This window comes from Condylostylus longicornis, unplaced genomic scaffold, assembly GCF_029603195.1.
Source record: "Condylostylus longicornis isolate FDR11 unplaced genomic scaffold, ASM2960319v2 ptg000048l, whole genome shotgun sequence".
NCBI classification, from domain to species: domain Eukaryota; kingdom Metazoa; phylum Arthropoda; class Insecta; order Diptera; family Dolichopodidae; genus Condylostylus; species Condylostylus longicornis.
Genome location: NW_026578017.1, coordinates 3,663,445 through 3,684,663, shown reverse-complemented (window position 1 = coordinate 3,684,663; position 21,219 = coordinate 3,663,445). Strand labels below are relative to the sequence as shown.

The 21,219-nt window shown below is 27.5% G+C and overlaps 4 protein-coding genes across 7 annotated transcripts; 2 read left to right on the top strand and 2 right to left on the bottom strand.

The window, feature by feature from the left end:
* The first annotated feature begins 176 nt into the window (after positions 1–176).
* LOC129611252 (unconventional prefoldin RPB5 interactor-like protein) lies at positions 177–2,712 on the top strand. Of its 2 annotated transcripts, none has more exons than XM_055524309.1 (6): positions 177–362; positions 433–554; positions 621–797; positions 854–2,267; positions 2,329–2,454; positions 2,510–2,712. In XM_055524309.1, exons 1-6 carry the CDS (start codon positions 333–335, stop codon positions 2,642–2,644), a joined length of 2,004 nt encoding a protein of 667 aa, XP_055380284.1. In that variant the 5' UTR covers positions 177–332; the 3' UTR covers positions 2,645–2,712. The 2 variants fall into 2 exon arrangements, with proteins under 2 accessions (XP_055380284.1, XP_055380285.1); XM_055524310.1 differs by having other exon boundaries at positions 419–554.
* Positions 2,713–4,202: 1,490 nt separating this feature from the next.
* On the bottom strand, positions 4,203–13,817 carry LOC129611251 (ATP-dependent 6-phosphofructokinase). Of its 3 annotated transcripts, none has more exons than XM_055524307.1 (10): positions 13,674–13,817; positions 13,391–13,525; positions 12,961–13,322; positions 12,709–12,863; positions 12,444–12,552; positions 6,864–7,052; positions 6,521–6,799; positions 6,255–6,418; positions 5,342–6,184; positions 4,203–4,989 (listed from the first exon to the last, which is right to left on the bottom strand). In XM_055524307.1, exons 2-10 carry the CDS (start codon positions 13,512–13,514, stop codon positions 4,848–4,850), a joined length of 2,367 nt encoding a protein of 788 aa, XP_055380282.1. In that variant the 5' UTR covers positions 13,515–13,525; positions 13,674–13,817; the 3' UTR covers positions 4,203–4,847. The 3 variants fall into 3 exon arrangements, with proteins under 3 accessions (XP_055380282.1, XP_055380281.1, XP_055380283.1); XM_055524306.1 differs by lacking the exon at positions 12,444–12,552 and adding an exon at positions 11,086–11,194; XM_055524308.1 differs by lacking the exon at positions 12,444–12,552 and adding an exon at positions 9,983–10,091.
* A 1,685-nt stretch (positions 13,818–15,502) lies between these two features.
* Positions 15,503–16,648, top strand: LOC129610841 (mRNA turnover protein 4 homolog). The gene is made up of 3 exons (XM_055523596.1): positions 15,503–15,657; positions 15,712–15,959; positions 16,009–16,648. Exons 1-3 carry the CDS (start codon positions 15,630–15,632, stop codon positions 16,501–16,503), a joined length of 771 nt encoding a protein of 256 aa, XP_055379571.1. The 5' UTR covers positions 15,503–15,629; the 3' UTR covers positions 16,504–16,648.
* Positions 16,649–16,878: 230 nt separating this feature from the next.
* LOC129610840 (RNA polymerase II subunit A C-terminal domain phosphatase) lies at positions 16,879–19,729 on the bottom strand. Its single transcript, XM_055523595.1, has 7 exons — positions 19,497–19,729; positions 19,347–19,440; positions 18,859–19,295; positions 18,617–18,798; positions 17,597–18,559; positions 17,373–17,540; positions 16,879–17,310 (listed from the first exon to the last, which is right to left on the bottom strand). Exons 1-7 carry the CDS (start codon positions 19,706–19,708, stop codon positions 17,168–17,170), a joined length of 2,199 nt encoding a protein of 732 aa, XP_055379570.1. The 5' UTR covers positions 19,709–19,729; the 3' UTR covers positions 16,879–17,167.
* Positions 19,730–21,219: the final 1,490 nt, after the last annotated feature.

The window sequence follows — 21,219 nt, the reverse complement described above, 5'->3', positions numbered from 1 at the left end:
CGATTTATTAATTTTCTTTTAAAAATTATTAGCAATTATTTTTATTGAGTTTTCTAAATGAAAACAAACCGAAATAAAACTGCAATGATAAATGAAAACCATTTATCCATTGAAATGCATTTTCAAACAAGCCCTATGTATGTCAAAAAACTAACAGCTGTGATGTATCAGTTGCAATCTATTTGGCGTTTATTAAAATCAGAGTTCAAAATAATAACTTATATGTTTTGTATTTATGAATTGTTTTGAGTATTACTAGTAACATTCTTATTACAACTTTTTATTTTGGAACGTTAATATTTCGCGCATTTGATAAGAAAATTTATTCGCAGATGGAAGCCCGGGACGAAATTTTATATCAAGTAAGGTTGAATGAATTTTACAATTTTATTAAATTATATTTTAAAATTCTATAAAGCTTATATTTCTAAGGCTATTTTGAAAAATGAAGAGGAAACACAAAAATGGTTAAAGTATAAAAGTGATCATGAAACTGCTATAAAAAATTTAGAAGAATTCCGAAAAAAAATTAGCGTGGAAGTAATGGTTCCAATGTAATAAATATATAAATTATTTTCAATAAATATGTAAAAATAACATAAACTATTAATAATTTTAAGCGGAAACAAAGCATTAATACCAGGCTATTTAACGCATACAAATGAGGTTTTTGTCAGTCACTTTGGAAAATTTATTTCAAAATGCACCTCTTATCAAGCACAAGAAATATGCAAAAATCGAATTAATATAGCAGACGACTATTTAACTAAATTAGAAGTGGAAAGAGATATGTTTAAGTACAAATGTACAATTCTTGTGTTAAATTTCACCTAAAGTTAATTAAAATTTTCAGAAATAATATTGAAATACCGCATATCCAAGGAGCGGTACCTGGAATGGAGATGCAAGAAATTATAGAAGAATATGACGAAGAGAAGGAAAAGGAATGGAGGGAAGAACATAAAAAAAGAGCTCGATTGGAAAAATTAAAGGAAAGAGATGTTACTAACAAGGAAGATAAAACGTATGAAAATATTATAATGAAATTAGAGGAACTAGAATTATTAGAAGAACTGGAAACTGAACTTGGTGAATTAAAAATTGAAGATGACGACACGTTGAAAAAATTGATGTCAGGAGAACTAAAAGTTGAAGAAAAACCAAGAGTTTCCCACTATAGAACGCGCGATATAATTGATAATATTACGAGTGATAATCAATTTCAAGAAAATTTGCTAAGTAGCACAGATTCTAATTTAAATTTCCAAATAGGCAAGAACCAAAAAGGTCATTATGACGATGAATTTATTTGTGTCGACAATATAGTTGAAGATGAAATGTCAGAAAGTTCATCAGATGAAGATTTTCCAGAAGAATTTATTGAATACAAAAATCAAGCCGAAAAAATAGATTCATATCACAAAAAGTTTGCATTTGTTAAAGAGAAAATAAAATTGATTGAAACAGAAATAGATAGCATGAAAATAAGTAGTATGACTGATCTCAATTGTAAGTTAAATAAAGTGGAAGCTCGCGACTATCTAATAGATTATGCTTTAACTTTAGAAGACCAAGAAAATTCGTACATAGAAGTCGAGACTAAAAATATTCCTTACAAAAAAAATATTAACACAACCGATACTTCAGAAAAGAAAATTAAAAAAAATCAACGAATATCTTTCATTCTAGAAAATGATGTAACTTATATTGACCAAAATGAAACGGTAGAAAATATGTTTACAAAAAACCGTCAAGAATTTGGTAAAGATAAAATTGTTTTAAATCCGAAGCCTGAAGAAAATAATTTAGAGACCATAAATTTTGATAAAAATGAATTGACAATACTTGAAAAAGTGGAGAAAAATGTCAATCACATGCAAGAAACACAAAGCTACGAAGATTTTGATTTAGTTTCAAAAATTTTAAGCAGTAATAAAAACGCTCACACTCTACAAATAACGTTTAAACACTCACCAAATATCTATAAATATAATAAAAATGAACAATGTATTAATAATGTTATTGAAAGTCCAGTGAATTTTTATGAAATGTTTGGCGAACAATATCCACAAAATTTAGATTCAATTTTTACCACCAATGAGGAAGGCAATGAAAAATTGAAAATTGAGTCTGATAAGGGATTAAAAAATAAGGAAAATAATTTAAATGGATTCGACAAGAAAACAATCCATAAAGATGAAACAACAACAACTAATAAATCTGGAAATGAATTTGAAATTGACACAACAAAATCGCAATTAGAAAAAGTATAATATGAAATAGCAATTTAATTTTAAGAAATAAATATTAAGTCCTTATTAATTACAGAAAGAATCGTCAAAGACTGAAACAGCACCCACAATCCCGACCATTTTAAAAAATAAAGATGCTGTTAAGCGTGAACGGCATTTTCAAAAAACAAAAGATGAAAAAGGGAACGCTATTCCTAAAATGGTATGAAAATAACAATATTACTTTATAAATTACTTAAACACAATCAAATTTGTAGATTTTGGGTGATGTGATTACAAACCCAGAACCAGAAAAATGTCATGATCTGTCCTTCGGAAATATTATCAACACACATGCGCCTAAAAAAAGAATTAGCAGATTTAAACAGAGTAGAGTTTCAAAATTACCATAATCTACTTAGGAACGTAATTTTTATTGCTTGTAAACAAAAAATTTAAACTTTAAATATAAAAACACCAATTTTTATATAAAACATGCCTTGTTTTAATTACAGAAATAATAATATTTAAATATTCCATTATTTTATTATAATAGTATACATACATACACACATATTACAATAGAATACATTTTTCTCTGTACAAACAAATTTGCTTTTATAAATACATAAAAATAATTTATGTACATAAAAAAATGTCAGAATTTTTAAAATTTTGACTGTTTTTTTATGTACATAAATTTTTTATGTGCATAAAAAAAAGTCTAAATTTTAGAAATACAGTGCACGATAGAAAAAATTTTATTGTTATATTACAATCCACTGCTCCGGTTAGAATAAGCTAATAAAGACCGCAATACCACATTAAAAAATCTTTCCGAACTGCTTCAATCGGATCAACATCGATATAATTTTTCAGCCCTATTATGAATTTCGTTCGTAGCTCCGAAATTCGGAAAATTACGAATTTCATATTCTCAATTCTAAATTACAAAAATTCTATTTCGAATATTCGTAATACACTAATAATATATTACGTTCGTAGTTAAAATAACTCTCAATAGTCTGCGAAAGAAATACTTATGTACTTAATTTTCAAGTTTTCAATTTTTGTTTGAATTTGCGTTTTTCTAAAACAGCTACCCTGAAACGAAATGATATCATATTTGAAAAATATTTTTTATATAAAAAATTCCATATAAAACATGAATTCCACTTGTACAATCTTACGAATTACGAACATAACTACGACGTAGACTTTTGAATGATCACAAATTCCGTTCGTACAGATTATGAATCTGTATCGATTGAATTTCTAGATTACATATTTTTAAGAGAATTTATCTTCAATGAAAACTTCCTTCTTTTCGCATTTTTTTTTGAAAGTATCAAAATAAAATAACACTTTTTTAAAAACCATAAAGGGAAAATGAGAGTCGCTTTCTCTATGTGGTGGGCTTATACTAACCAGGACAGTGTACTAAGTGGGCAGTTTTAATAAAGCTGACTTGAATGTGTTTTTTACATGATTGAAAATTATTATTGGCCTATCAAATAATGTAGTTATTTTATTATTTTAGCGTGCAAGTCTAAGTTTCCAAAAAATGTAATAAAATAATAGTTTTATACAATCTATAAGCAAATCTTAACAATACAACACCCGGCATAAATGTATTTACGTCAAAAATAAATAAGCTGGTATTAATATCCGGTTCAGTATTTGACAATATTAAGCTGAATGTTGTACGAATAGCGGTTTAATTATTTTAAAAAATTAGATTAAAAAAAAATCAGTATCATAAAATGTTGGACATCTCACCATATTAATTATGCATTTAGATTTTTCAAAATCGCTGGTTCATCTGTACTTTTAAAACCCATATACTTCAATAACTAAGGGAAATACATATATTTTTTTCGGTTATTAAAAAAGTTAACCATGTATTAAAATTTTTCCAAAATTAATTAACTAAATACTGGTAAACAAAACAATGTGTCAAATAAAACGAGCTTTTGATTTAAAAAAATAAATTTTAATAACTACAACTAAAAAATAAATAACAAAATAAAAAGAAGAATGTAAAATTATGTATGTATGTAAAATTGAGTTACAAAAAAGTAAGCTCAAAAATGAAAATCTATTCAAATAAATTTTTGAAAAAAAAATATAAGCAACATTGATGTGCAATCATTATGTTTTAATTAAACTATAATATGATCAAAAATATATTATTGTTTTAACAAATTTTTAAAAAATTATATTTTATCTTTATTAATGAAAATCTTTCATACATAATTCAACTTTTATATAACATAGAAATATATATTTTCGACTTTTCACTTTATAATTAAAAATAGTTTATGTATGTATGTAGTGATGTGTAATATGTACATATTACCTGAATATTTTTTATTCAAAATTCCTTTTAGCTAATATATTATTATGCAATAATAAATGTCTATAATGCTTCAAAAGTTACTTTACATGTCACTAATTATTTTTTGTATCAATGTTTTATACACATAATGTTTATGAACTTTAGATAAAAGTTTACAGTTCTCAAAAATTACATAAAAAAAGAGCAATATTATTATATTCATTGTAAACAAATATTTGGTTGAATATGTATTTATATAAATACGATGCACTTAAAATTTAAGCTACGGTAGCATCATGACCACATTCTTCTTCAACAGTTATGTACATACCTTCTTCTTCATACACTGAATCGTGCTTGGCGAGAATTCTTAGAAGTGGGCGAAGTTTGAGCCACCATTGAGTTTTGGGTATGCGTTGCCTTAAAATGAAAATGTAATAATTGAAAACTTATTTATAGTACTGTTTATTTTGATGGTAAAAAATTGATTGCTCATGAAATCCATAGTGCGAATATTTCATCAGTGTAATACTGTGGAAATTTGTTAAGATCCAATAAATTATTATATAGACCAATTTTAGTCAGTTTTAATTGAAAAGTTAATTTCCATTGACCCCTTATAAAAGTTAATTTCCTTGACCAAACCGTCATATTGAAAACTTGCATTTTTGGGAGTATCGAATTTTAACAAATTTCCATATAATTTACATTTTTGTGTACACTTCTACCTCATAAACACCACTATATTTGAAAATAAAATTAGTAAACTTACTCAAAATTAGTTTCTGCAATTAAATCAGTTAACGGAGTAAATCTGTACTGCCGCCGTACTACACCCAAAAGACAGGCTGAATCATTACTGTCGCATCTAATAGTTCCATCTGGTTTAGTATTTTTCTTTAATTGATCTACTAACCAATCAACACATTTTGCTGCCATTTTAGTACCCATATTACGATCAAATGGGGTTGGTGAGCCACCTTGTTGCATATGGCCCAAAATATTCATTCTGCACGAGAATAGACCTTTACCTTCTTCAGAATATAAACGATGAATAAAGTCAGTGTTGTAATTTTCGGATGCTTTTTCATTACGCAAAATCAAACCACGTTGTACACCTTCCGCCATTTTTGACGCCATATGATATACATCCTGTTGTAAATCTTTAATAGAAAATTTCTCTTCAAAAATATACGCTGCATCAGCACCTCCCGCTAGACCTGCTAATGTTGCTAAATAACCGCAGTAACCGCCCATAGTTTCAATCACAAAAACACGACGTTTTGTGCCTTGTGCTGATTGGCGAATACGATCGCAAATTTCTGTAATTTCATTTAAACCAGTATCACAGCCCAACGAAAATTCAGTTCCAGGTACATTGTTTGATATGGTTGATGGTATAACAACTAATGGTATACAAAATTCAGGGAAGTTGGGGCGTTGATCAGAAATTTGTCCGCAAGCATGATATGCTTCAAAACCGCCAATGATCAACATTCCATCGATTTTAAATTCTTTCAAACGAGCTGCAATCTCTTTAAATTTGCCTTCTGGTAAGGTACGTTTTGTCCCTAAAAATGCACCACCCTGGCCTACCCAACCAGTTACATCAGACCTTAAGAGAAAAAGACAATATATTAAATAAGAATGTTTTTAAGAAATAAGTTCAAAAAATAAAATCATACCATCCCATTTCTTTAATATTTCCAGCAATTAAACCCTCAACACCATCGTGAACACCAAGTACAGTATCACCTCGATATATGCAATTTCTAACAAATGAACGAACAGCAGCATTCATACCACATGCTGGAGCACCAATATGCATAACTGCTAGTCTATATCCTTCCTAAAAGAATTGTTTCATTATTATTAAATTATTATTAATAAATTGCATCTAGTAATCAGTTTGTTCTGCACATAGTTTTATCTCTATGCAATTTTAACTTACTGATGGTTTTCCAGATGCATCAAAAGCTTCTTTGGGTGGTTTTAGACGAGTTAACATTTTATATGTTTCAAGATTTCTTTCAAATGATCGTCCTCGCAATTTGACAGCTAATTCCCAATTTTTCTCTGCCATAGCTTTTGCAACTGCTTTAGTACGTTCTACACACTCCATCAAAGGAACACGTACTGATTGATTACCATCCAAAGATACAACACATGGAACACTTTCCTCAGTAGCTTCCATTAAAGCCAATACAGCTTCTGCACCCATACGACAACCCTAAATTATATAAAAATATGGTTTGTGTATAAATATTCTTACGTAAATATATTTATGTAAGTACCAAAATGCGGTCAAATGCACTTGGGTTACCACCACGTTGAACATGACCTAATACAGTTATACGAGTATCTTGTTGTAATTTATCGACAACAACCTTCTTAACATCTTCTGCTGTTATTGGATGGCCCTCACGATCAATAGCGCCTTCAGCCACAATGATAATATTTAAACGTTGACCAGCATTTCTTTCCTATTTATTTAACAATAAAATAACATTTTTATTAAAAATTTTAAACGGAAATAAGAAAAAATTTACAAAATTTAGAATAAAAATTTAAATTGATAAAGAGATTGTAATAACGAAATACACATACTATCTTTTTTACGAGTCTTGCATTTTTATGCATTACGAGTTATTTTTCAATTTGATTGTGGAATTCCGATAATATATTTTAATGTTATAGAATTTCTTTAAAAATATTTAAACGTAAAAATGTTTCCTTTAAATATTAAAAATTAATATAATTCTATATTTCTCTGTATTATAATTTCTTTGTAAACAAATTTTCATTCAATTGCTATTTATTGTGTTAAATGATTTCACACATTTAAACAGAAAAAAATGTTGTTTCTAATAATGATTGTTTCTATGATAATCAACTCTATCGATTTTATGAAATAAGCATTTCAATCAACATTACTAAATTATAATTAAAGTTTGAAAAGCTCTTAATTGAATGAAATTTTTGCGAAAAGTTATATAAGGTTCATACTTTGCAACATCATAGATTATAAGCATGTGAAACATATTTTTTAATTATTATATTATTAAGCAATCATTAAACAATTATGTTCCCCTTTTATACGTCGGAAGAAAAAAAAATTAACAAATTTTTGTGCTTTTCAAACTATAAATGGTTCGAAAATACTAGTTATTAAATTTCCATTATAAATTATATGATGTCACAGAGTATGCCGTTAATTTATCCTACCATTCCCCTTCAAAAGCCATTAAAAGTATATGTATTATATAATTACATTAAAAAATTATTTTATGAATGAATTCCACAATGTGTTAAAACCTTTTCAAATCAAAAGATGACCTTCAACTAAAACATAAAATTCAATTATTAAAAATACATAAAAAAATTAGTTTTATGTGTAGATCGTCTTACCGATATCCCTTCATCTTTAGCAAAAAAAAAACCATACCAGCCAATTTCAAATACCAATTGCATTAAATAAAAATAAAATTAAAAATTGAATTTCGATATCACAATAAAACAACTTTATTCATTTTATTTTCAATAAGGATCGAAAATAAATTTAAACTTTACTATTTGATTGATAATAATTAATCAATTAAACAAAAAGTGTTTAAAACCAGTTTTAAATAAAATAATATGTTCTTTACGTTAAAAATTAAACAGAAACTTTAAACTTAAAATTCACATATTAAAAACTTCCGTAAATAATGCTGAATCGTTTCTATCAAGCCATCAAGCAATTGCTTCGAACGCAGGTAATTGGGATATCAAAAAAGTAAAGGATATTCCGTTGAAAATTAATGCTTTCAGGGCGTAAAAATGAATATTGGAGGATAGAATTTAGCAAAGAATTTTAAAACGCATTCAAAATGGAATGCGGAAATTTCGTCGCGATACTACCCAGAAATCTAATGTGTAAAAATATTTGATACATACACTCAATATAGCAAAACTGTAACATGGTACTTATGCAAAATTAGGCAAAATTAGGTACGTTCGATTTTGTAAGTTCTAAAACTAATCAGATATAAACAAACGTCATATTATTTCTCTTTTCTTTCGAAAGCTATATGGAAACATTATAACTATTTTTTCTTTGTTTTTGCTAATTAGAAGAAAACAATTATTGAAGTTGTTTTGAAATTTTTTTTTTTAAGCTTTGGAAAGCAGAAAAGTTTGGCTGCACCGACATTTTCACCTAATAATGCAGTTTGTTAGCAAATTTACCAACTAAATTTTTTAGAATTTTAAAGTAACATATGTACATATTCAAATAATATGTAGAATCAGCAGAGTTGGAAATGTTATATTTATATTTCAACATCATTTCAACACCATTTATATTTCAATATAAGTTGAAATATAAATAAAGTTTTATTTACTCTTTGAACTTGGTGGTCTGATAAATGTATTTGGGGATTAATGTAAGTAAAAGTTTAATTTGTTTTTAAGAACATATTAAAACTTCAAATCGTTTCGGAATTCAATGTGACATCTGAAATTCTCTTTTTAATTTTATTCTTTGAAAGAATGATTAGGCGGAATACGATACCAGAATATTTCATAAAAATAAATAATTTTTCATGATAATAAAAATTGATACATTTTTTATCATTGCTTATAACTAAAAATATTTATGAAGATAAATTTATGTAAAGATTTATTTAGAATGAACATCAAATATCAAAAAGTCATAATGAAAGAATGTTTGTATGCATAATATGGGATTATGAGTAAATTAATATAAACAAATGTAAATACATTTATGATAAGAATGAAATATTAGCTATTGTATAAACTGAATTAATTTTAGTCAAAAAATTTTTAATTTCAAAATCTTTATGGTTTAAGTTAAAGTAATTATGTATACTCGTATTTCAAATATTGAACAAAAATTAATAGATCGTCCATTATCAATCTTACAATATTTACATTTACTTCAAAAAGTTTAAAAAACTTTCTACCTAGTTTAAGTAGGTACCTAAATAATTTATTTTAATTATATAATATTTAATATCTGTTATCTACAATCTATAATAAATATATCAACGATAAATCTAATTTTTAATACTGTTTTTGAACTGTCCAAAATATAATTTTTTTATTGAATTTCGCCAAAATGGAATTAAATACAATTAATGTGGCCATGTGAACTAAGAATTGCAGAGGCTTCGTTATATAACTCTGATTAAAACATTTAACTAACTCAAAAATATATTAATCTTATTTCAAAACAAAAAATCTTGTTTTTGTTAATCGAAAAAGAACACAAATATAAGTATTTATTAACACTCAAAATAAATGAATTAAAAATTAAGAGTTATGAATTTAATATTAAAAACAAAAAAAAACGTTTTTTTTAACTAATTGTTAACTTGGCAACATTATTTTGCAGGCTTAATAAAGTTTCTACCTGAAGTAATTTACTACACAATTTTTCAGGCCAGTTTTCTGGAACAGGTTCTTCCGGTATGAAAATATAATCAGCTTCACTAGATAATGCAGAAGTTACTGACAGATAACTAAAATAAAAGATTAACAAATGATGATGCAAAATGAAAGTGTTAAACACGGTGACAAACAAATGAAAAATTAAAAAAAAAAATTTTTTACATCTTATTTAGCACATATCACGTACGGATTTGTTATTGTAAAAGTCTAAACAATTGGATAACTAAAATCTATTAGAAATCAGTTTCACTTTCAAATTAAAAAAAAAAAATTTAAAAAATATTTACATACTTTAATTAATATTTCCAAATCATACCGATAAAATATTATTGTCAGTGAAATTTAGTTTATTCCGTGATACAAAGGCACAGACCTTTTAACCAATTGCTATAAACATAAGAATTTAAAAACATACAAATATCTATGATAAAAATATTAAACAACTTAATTTCAGAAACAAATTCATAACATTTAAAAAAATTTTTCACAGCTACCAATAAATTACATTCGTCTTTTGGTAAGTAACACACATGACAAAAGTACCAAAAGAAAGCAGTGAATTTACAAAAACATCTTTAAAATTTTGATACAATTATTGAACATCTTTTAATAAAAATAAAGAAGAAAAGAGCAATAAAAAAAGAATTGTTTTTTGAAGAAAAACGATCGATAGACAAATTAATTCACAAAACAAAAAAAAAATATTTCAAGTATTTTTCTAAATATAAGTCGATAGACCCAGCCGCGAGATGCATATTATAATCAATACAATATTCTATACACAATATATATATATATATATATTAATTATAATATAAAGTTATGCATCTGTAACGTACCAAGCCTAAAAAATTAATTAAGTAACATATGTAAGCATTTTGTAATTTGCATTAATATTACATGGCATATACATACATGCAATAATTATGTAATTTTTTTTGTTTTGTATTGTATTTACAAAAATTAAACAAATAATAATTTTATATCTACATTAAAATAATTTCATATTAAATTAAATCTATTCGGTGCATTACTAAAAAAAAAAAAAAGTTGTTAAATCCTTGCCTGAGCTAACTGTTGACATAATCTTTGTGGCCAATCAGGTTTTGGTGGGCTTTCAGGAATAAAAATGTAATCAGCCTCGCTGCTTAAACCCGCCACTAGAGCTAAGTAACTAGAATTAGAGAATACACCGCTCAAAGAAACAAAAGCAAAATCATTTAAATCGATTTCAACATTTTTCTGCCTCAACATTGTCAAATTTTCAACATTCGTTTTTGTTTATTGAGAACAAATATGAAAATTTGTTATAAACGTTTTGTTTATTTTTGAATTTGAACAACGATAAAGATTTTACAATTATCTTATATAAAAAAATATAATAAGATACTTATACAAAAAATTCGATATTGACTACATTTTTACCGAACGTAATACAGAAATTCCTTGTACAGATATATTCCAGAAATAAATCAAGTTTTTTTTTAAATAAACTGAAACTTATTAAAAGCGAAGAAAACAGGCGTATGTCCGTTAATATAGATTATGTTTTCAATAGAAATCACAAAATATTTTATACAATATAAATATTTAATTTAAGTTCTACTAAAAAAAAGTTTTTTGTAAGAATAAATAATGAATTTTTAAATTCAAATTTGAACGTGTCATGTTTAAAACTACGTAAGTAACATGAATAATTTTTAATTCTAAGTTGAAAATTTAAACAAAGTTTCGAAAGAAATTGTAATTCTTTCGTAACAATAGCAAAATCAATTTTTTCTTTAAATTTAATTTTAGATTTTTTTTTTTTGAATTCACATTCACCTTTTTTTTTTGGAACTACCAATGAAAGTAAATATGATCTGTTTAGCATACAAGTATTTGAATTAAATTATTGATAAGATACATACATACATAAAGTATTATTTAATTATTTAAGTTGAAAATAGTAAAAATAGTTGATTTTTATATAGTTGATTTCAATTATAGTAAAAATACTTGAACAACAAATTTATACAAGAATGGTAAATAACCGGCAATGTTAACTTTTTAAACAATTCAAATTAAATTTACTTTATTTCATAGATTGTAACTTTAATGCTGGTAATATGAAACATTATTATAATAATGAATATCCCCCTATGTGTAAATTATAAAAATAAACAATTATTCACTTAATGAACTTTATATGTGTTTAATGAGATATGATACAGTTCCTTGTTTTCATGTGTGAAATTTGTAATTTAACATTCCTTATTATTGAAAAAATTAACCAATATAATGAATAATGTTTATTAAAACTGTCAAAAAGGGTATATGATAGGAACTCTATTTTTAAAAGGGAATGTTGTATCCAATTCTTATAACATACAAACGCATTACCAATAAGATGATAATATTGAAAATTCGTGATTTAAGCTTGCCTGAATTAATTTATTGCAAAGTTTGTCGTGCCAATCGTATGGTGGAGGCGATTCTGGACAAAATACATAATCTGCTTCTGATACAATACCAGTAACAACTGGTAAGTATCTGTTTAATAAAAATGAATAAATATAAGTATTTATTTTTAGACAAAAAATTTAAGAAGCGTTTTTTTCGAATATTACATGTCGTAAAGAATTTGTAAAAGACTCTGTAATTTTATTAAATTTAATAACCTGAAAAAAATAGAACAACTTAGCTTACCCGCAATGTCTGCCCATTACTTCCATAATAAAAGTTCTTTGATGTGAATATGCTGTACTAACAATTGCATCAATAGCTTCAATTATACGATGTAAAGCTGAATCTGTACCTATAGTCATATCTGTTCCACAAAAATCGTTATCAATAGAACCGACCTAAAACATTATGTAAATATAATTAAGCTTCACTTTATATGTTTACTTTAGTATTTACTTAATATATAGAAATTTACATGAAAATAATATACATTACCATTCCAACAATATGAAGTACTCCAAACTTTTTTCTTTGTTCCGCGTTAATCTTCTCAGTTTTTAGAAGTTCATCTAACAAACTACTCCATTCTTGTCGGAATAAGTTGGCACCAGTCAAGGAGCCATCACCACCAATCACTACCAAATTAGTTATCCCTTTAAGAATTAGGTTATGCGCAGCTTTAAGGCGACCTTCCCGATTTCTAAAATCAGCACAACGAGCAGATCCAATCACTGTTCCACCACGATGTATGATACTTGAAACTGATGCCCAATTCGCTTCAACAATATTATCACCGCCATCAACCATTCCTTGATAGCCTTCTTTTATGAAATAAACCTTACAACCGAGGTAAATTGCTAAATAAATAATTCATATAGGAATACTTGTTATATAGAAATATTGTTTTAAGTTAAAACCAACTCACCCATTCTGACAGCGGCTCGAACGGCTGCATTCATACCTTGGGAATCACCCCCACTGGTAAAAATAGCTATACCCTTGCCCTTATGGGCACCCCGCTCAATAAACCGTTGTTTTTGTTCAGTCATCTTCCAAAGCCCTAAAATAAGATAATTATTTTATTAATCATGCTTCATTAAACTAAACTGAAATTTAATATTAATAATTTTTATTTTTTTGATCTTTTTAATCGAAACCCTAATTTTAAAGATAGCAAAGATGTAAAATTAAAACTATATTCAACCTACCTTCGCAAATTTTTCTAAATTCCCAAAGTATATAAATTTGTAAAACAAAATTTGTAAAAGATTTATATAACTAAAATTTTACTTTACAAATTTTTGGTAATATCGCCCAACTGATATTTTCTTGCCAAGGTGACATTGTTTGGCTGTCAGACCAAGGTGACCTTTAAAATCAAAAATAAAAGTGTTTCCGTTCCCTTTTTAAATCAAAAAAGATTTCTAAAAAGTTAACATACGGATCTCACCTCAAACCAAAGAATTAGTTTAGTTTTTTCAATAAAAACTAATTTGATATTTTTTATAGTGTTTTGCTTTGGGAAAGTAAGAACTATAAATAGGTAAAAGAAAGTTTTGGTCCTATAACAAGACGGGATTAAATTTTAAGTCAATTTTAAAAACTATGAAAGGTGGTATTCAAATTTTTTAACCGTTTGAGTGCCAAAAATTTGCATATCTTTACCTCAAAATGCCGTGTAAAAAATGACTTGTTAAAAAAAAAATCATTTTCTAAAAACTTCTAAATTTTCATCGATAATTAACCGATTTTCTTGATTTTTTCTGTGTTTTTTTGAAGAATTATAGTAGTTATTGAAAAAAAGTAAACAATATAATGAACACAACATTTTATTTAGAAAAAAAAGAAAAAAAAAACATGAAATAAAAAAAATTAACAATTGTGTTTTCCTGAACATTCGGTGTGCACCCTTTCTTACACGAATGCAGATCCATGTTGATCGACGTAGTCCCGCACCACCCTTATGACTACAGACCACCCAGCGACACATCATTACTTTGGTCAGTATAACCATCACTCGAACTATCACAAGTTTCGGACGAAAAACTTCGCGAAGTATTTGACCGCGACATTTTACGTATAAGAATCGTTGAATATCAATAAAATAAAATATTATTTGCAAAAAAATATCTACTTCAAAGAATAACACGAGTTAGGTTTACAGTGTAAAGAAAAAACAAGATCGGTAAATGCGCACTATACGCGGGAGCGTGTGTGGGAAGTGACGCCTGCGCAATCGACGATTATCGACGATCGGCACTCTAACGGTTAAATAAAATTTATTTTTGCATTCAAAGAAATGCAAACACGAACAAATATAAAGACAAAAAAGCCTACCTTTTCTTGCTCTAAATAAAACAATTCGAATTAACATAATATTTAGCCACTTTCTCTAACTTATTGCGCTTGCACTTACACATATTCCCCTTGTATTACACATATTCTGTCTGTACACTCACATATGTACATTCTTAGTATTAAACATATTCTGTCGGTCTGTAAATGTAACTCCACTTGTCGTAAAGGAAAAATATTCTTATTTAAAGGGAAAAAATAAACCAGACGAAAAAAGTTTGAAACTTTATAAAAAAGGTAGTAAGCATCAAATGTCAAAATATTAATCAAACATAAACAAATATTTTTAGTTATACCATATAAGTTCAATTATTGAGGAATCAATTTGAACAGTGAATTAACAGGACTGACAGAAATACAGGCCTGGACTTTAAGAAAGAGTGACAGTTCACAGCATGATTTACATGTATTCTTATGGAAGCTATAGGAAAAAAAAATTTGATGCTTTGCCCAGGAAATTTGGAAAAAATTCTAGTTTATGTCTTTTATTTTTCTCGTTTTTCCGAAAATATGTATTTAAAACGGATCGACAATTTCAGGAGAGCATCTTAACATTATTTTCTACGTACGTGAATTGCTTAATCAATCTATTGGCCTCACCTTTTTAATATTCGATTATTCGATTACTGGAGTGCATTTCTTATTATGTGGAAAATGTATGTACATATGTTTATATCTGGCATTTGTCAATTTTGATTTTATTTGTTTCTCGCCTCGTGGTAATTAACTGCTTTTTTTGTTTTTGTATACAAGTTCTCAAATTAATGCAATTAATATAAATTTAAATATAAAATTCGAAATAAAAAATAATGCCGCGCTCAAAAAGGGATAAAAAAAGTAAGTATGTAAGTATTTATATTATAAAATTGACTAAAAAATAAATTTCTATAGTTTCATTAACTAAAACTGAGAAAAAAGGACTTCAATGGAAACAAAAAATTATTGAAGATATTCGAAAAAGCGTTGAAAAATATCCAAATTTATTTGTATTTTCAATCGAAAATATGAGGAATAGTCTTCTTAAAGATCTAAGGCAAGAATGGAAAAAAAATTCTAGATTTTTTTTTGGAAAAAATAGAATTATGCAAATTGGATTAGGGCGAACAAAATCAGAAGAAATAGAACCAGGTCTACATAAGGTAAACATTTTTAGAAATTTAGAAAAAAATTAAAACTATATTACTTCAGCTATCGCGGCGCTTAATTGGACAATGTGGCTTACTTTTTACTCAAAGAGATAAAAGTGAAGTTATTGATTGGGCTAAAAATTATTGGAGTATTGAGTATGCACGAAGTGGTTTTATAGCAACAGAAACAATAGTTTTACCTGAAGGGCCCTTAGCAGAATTTTCGCATTCAATTGAACCGCATTTACGTTCTTTAGGAATGCCCACAAAATTAGATAAGGGTATTGTACATTTGTATTCTAAATTTACAGTATGTGAAAAAGGTAAATCATTAACGCCAGAACAAGCTAGAATACTAAAATTAATAGCCAATCCAATGGCTAAATTTAAATTACATATTAAATGTTCTTGGAATAAGTCAGATGGTTTTGAAAGTTACGTCCAGGAAAACGGCACAAAATTTGACAGCGAGAATGAAATTGATATTTTGGAGGATGTGAATATGGAGGATCAAGAAGACGATAATAATAATGAAATTGACGAAGATGATAAATAAAAACAGTACCATACAAAACATTTTTTCAACTTATAAAATCATGTAATTCCTCATTTGGAATGATAAAAACATTTTGTTTGAATTTTTCTAAAACCTTATTTTAAAATTGCTTACATTGTATTTGAACTCCTTTTTAAACGTTAAATACCAGTTCTAACGAACGGGGTGCCTCTATTTATAATATTTAAATATTAAAAAATTTCAGCTTAATTTTGAAAATATTATTAAACGTTTTTGAAAATGCAATACAATTTCCATGATATACATTTTCACAAACTGAAAATGTTGCGTCGAAAATTTAATATTATCTTTCAAACAAAAACATACGCACAATATATTAATCCCACAATTGCACACGAAATATAAAAAACTTTCTTTAAATTACAATGAAGTGCCAAATATATTTAATGATACCTATATGAAGCTTAATTTTTATGTTAATTCTTTAATTAAAGTCGTATTTAATAAATTATAAAAAAATTTACGTTTTAAACAAATCTTAACAAAAAAATTTAATTTATTCATAAATTTACAAATAAAAATGCATTTTCAAAAACGCCCAACATTAACAACAATCAAAATATATATAAAAAACAAGATCTTATTGCTTAAAATTTTAAAAATTGTTGTGAAATATGATTGCGGGGCTGATAAATTTTTATTTTCAATCTTCTAAACCTAGAAACTCTCTTTCAAGTGCTGCTCCCATCATGTTCCACTCGCCATCGTCTTCTTCATCAACTTGTTGTTCACTCCCTTCACTATTTGAATCAGAACCTAGATCTAAGTCCTCCGTTACATCTTCACCTTAAAATTTTATATTTTTCCATTCTACAAAAACTTTATTAATCGCTCTCACTTTATATTACCTCGACGAAACTTAGTGACAGGGTCTTCGTCATCATCAGAACTATTCATGTTTTCTTCATTTATGCTAAATTCTTGCTTATCGCTTCGGTTGAAGAATTCATTTTGTCGAATCTCATTATCTGCTTCCCTCTTGCGTTTCCGCAAACTCTTGCCAATGGGGGGATTTTCTGAAAAATCGTTTTCTAAAAAATTTGAAATGTATATAGGCATGCATATTCAATACCAATATCCACGGGTTCGTCATCGCTTGAAGAGTCGGATTCAAAAAATTGATCAAATTCTTTATTCATATCAGCTAAATCGTCATTCGAAAAACTTAACAATGGATTTATTGTGTCTACAAATTTTTCTGCTTCTTCTTCAGGTTCTAACTGTTCGGAGGAGATTTCGGATTTTTCACTATAATTAACAACGTGCTCAGGACTGTGACAATGAGCCGGTGGCTGGCGCTGTTTACTTGGTTGCTTACTAGTATCTAAAGGAAATAATTTTTCATTTACACATTCCCATCTCTCTGCACAACACCATAACCAATCTGGATTAACAATTTTAATTTCCCGACGTTTTCTTGCTGCACTAACTTTAAAAGTTCCAGTAGTCACAGCTACCAGGTGCGTAGTATCATTTACAATTTGTTGAGATACATTAGCTCCAAGACTTTTGGCTATTAAATAAGATCTACTTTGCTCTAACTTCATGTTGGTAGGTACTAAACCAGAAAATACTAAATTAAGACCCTTAAGAACTTCAGCACGTATTTTTGGAATTAAAACTTTCAAATCTGGAATCTCTTTTGTTTTGTCATATATTTCATAAAACCTTGTGTGAATTGATTTTAAAATTGACTCCAAATATAAAAGGTAATCATCTGGGTCCTGTATTTCTTTAAAATCACTTTTGTCCACAATTACTTTATTTTCAGTAGATATCTCTGCATTTTGCTCATTACTATTGCTTTTCAAACTACAATCAAAATTCGGTCTATTAAGCTCATTTGTATCTACATTTTCTAAATCACTATTCTCATTTTTATTTTCAACATCAGAATTTGAAGAACAACCTTCTATCAAATTTGTTTCATTGTTAACAGTGCTATTTGAGTAATCACTTTGAGAATTTTTGTCTTTTGTTTGAACATTTTCAACACTTCCATTATCAGAACTATTTTCGCATAGTTTATTTAAATCTAAGAACAAAAAGTTTATTTATGAATAAATAAAATCTAATATAATATTTTAATTACCTTCAAAATCAACACCTTTACCATCTAATTCGTGCTTTTCTAAACCTGGTGGTGCATTGATATCACCAGTGTGTTGAAAAAAGTGATATGGCTTTACTTGAATTAAATTAGGAGCCATGTTCCAAACATCTTCCCTATCGTCTATTATGCAAACCATAGAATCTCCACAAGGAAAGAGCGACCTGAAAATATGAATTTCTTCATGTATAATGACATTTCCACTTTGATACAAAATTTTTTACTTCAAATTATCTGTTTTACTGTTTATATTGAAGCATTCATCTCTTGACAAAATACGATGAGAAAAAAATTTCCCATCGGGATCTAAAAATTGCGCAATAGTATGGGCATAATTTCTAGCACCAAATGTACAAATGTGTAGTTCATAAAATGCGGAAATACTTGTTAAAAAACTTTGGGTACCAGGTCTTAATCTAGTGTGATACCACGGAGAATGCGGACCATACAATTGGAAATGGTAAATGCCTTTTATGTTATTTGGAACTGCATCATTTGTTGTGTGTATTATGGTTTGATCAAGATCAACCAATAATACAAGCTTTTTATCCTCTAATAATCTTTTGGTATCAGCTTGTCCTAATTTTTGTGCTAACTTATTTGAAACTTTGAGATCTGGCATAGAATGTATCATAGACACAGACGCTTCGGACTGATTTCCCTAAAAACAATTCGTAAACAAAGTTCCTTAAATAAAACTGCATTTACTTACATTATCGTTTTGGCGGAGATCCGCGCCACAATCCGCACACATATCTTTGATAACTGTTGTGTGTGCACACTCTGACAACTCAAGCAAAGCAGCTCTAAAATTGTTTTCAATTCACTTTCATTGTTTTTAAATTCAAAAAAAATAACCAACCTTCCTTCAAGCGTATCACCCTCTTTGGCAAGGCGCTTTTTTACAATACCATTTCTATTTGCTTTCAATTTTTTAACTTCTTTATCATTTGTATCACATTCTGTATAAGATAATATAACCTGACCTAAATTAACATGATATCCTTCTTTTACTCGCCATTTATTAATTTGTATTTTACAATTTTCTGGACCATATACGGCCTTTTCTGCCATTTTTTTCTAATTTTAATGTTTTTTGTCGTGTTTATGAAGAATCTGAAAATAAATTTGCAGATGTGCAGATGTTTTGACACATTAATCCTTATTTTTCCCGAAATCAGTGCCAGAGTTTTTTGACTGAAATTGATCGTAGCCATTGAAAATTTCATCAATTACATTACTAATATTTTGCTTTAATGCTTTTTATTTTTTAAAACTTCAAACTAAATACCGAAATTTTACCGATAATTTTACTTCAAACTAAAATACCGAAATTTTTGAAAAATATTATTTATAATTCAAGCTAAGAACTTTCATTATTTTTAGTTTTCTTTACAAGACAAAAATTAATTATTAACTTTTACTCAAGGTTAACAGAAGTAAATATTTACGTTATGACAAGGTTTTACCATGTAAATTTCGTGAGAGTTATTTTTCCAAAACAAATTGTACATTTTTCGTACATTTTGTTTGAGCCGCACCCGGACGAAGTGTATGCGACTCGTAAATTTTCGGTTTGTTTAAAATTGTGTCACGTTTTAAAAAAAGACCTAAGCGTAGATATGCAGCACAAAAAATAGTTTCCACTCAAATAAAAAAACAGCTGCGTTCCTTTTTGAAATTATTTTACCGCTACAAAAATTTAGTGTATATTTTTATGATGACATTTCTTTCTCATCATTACTGTGAAAATAGGATCAAAGTGGTGAGCGCCAACGACGGACGATTTCAGTTGTAAACCCAGAGCAAGAGCGAAACGGAAAAATTAATTGAACCATATTTAGCGTATAACGTCAACATATAAGCAGGTAATTAAAAAGAAAACGTCAATGGGAAAATGAGAATTTAGCCGGCGGTAAAATTCGCAGCGGTAATTTCGCTTGATTCTTGAGTCTTCTTTCAAATTTTTATTTTTGAATGTGTTTTATTTTCACACTGTTCTTTAAAAAGTAGATTTTTGTATATATGTATATTTGAAATAAAATTTTAAATAAAATCTGGAAAATAGACGATTATTTAAAATTTAGCGGTAAAATAATTTTGCTACGAAGGTTATGGACGAAATGATTATAAACACAACGGTGAACTCGACTTTTTTGCAGATATAAGAAATATTATTGTCTTTTCACGTCAACTCGAAACGACTAGTGCAATAGAACACTTCAGTTTAGATGTGTAAACGGGTATACATACATTTTCTTTGATGGAAAAATGTGTCACTGTTTTACATATAAATCAAATCGTAATTTATAATAAATATTTTACTCACTTTTTCAGTCTGTTAAAATGAAATCTATTTAATGTGTAAATTATCTCTGTAAATTATGGGAAGTGATGAAAATTTGTTGTATATTTGTTTTTCTATTTCATTGCACTCAAACAACTTGAGGGCAATCAAATGTTGTTTTTTGAAGTTAATATGCAAATGTTGGCAGCTCTGCAGAATTTAGGTGAAATAAAATGTGGTATAAAGTACATGGTATAATATGACAGTGAAAGCGTCAAAGCAAGAAGACGCAATCTCA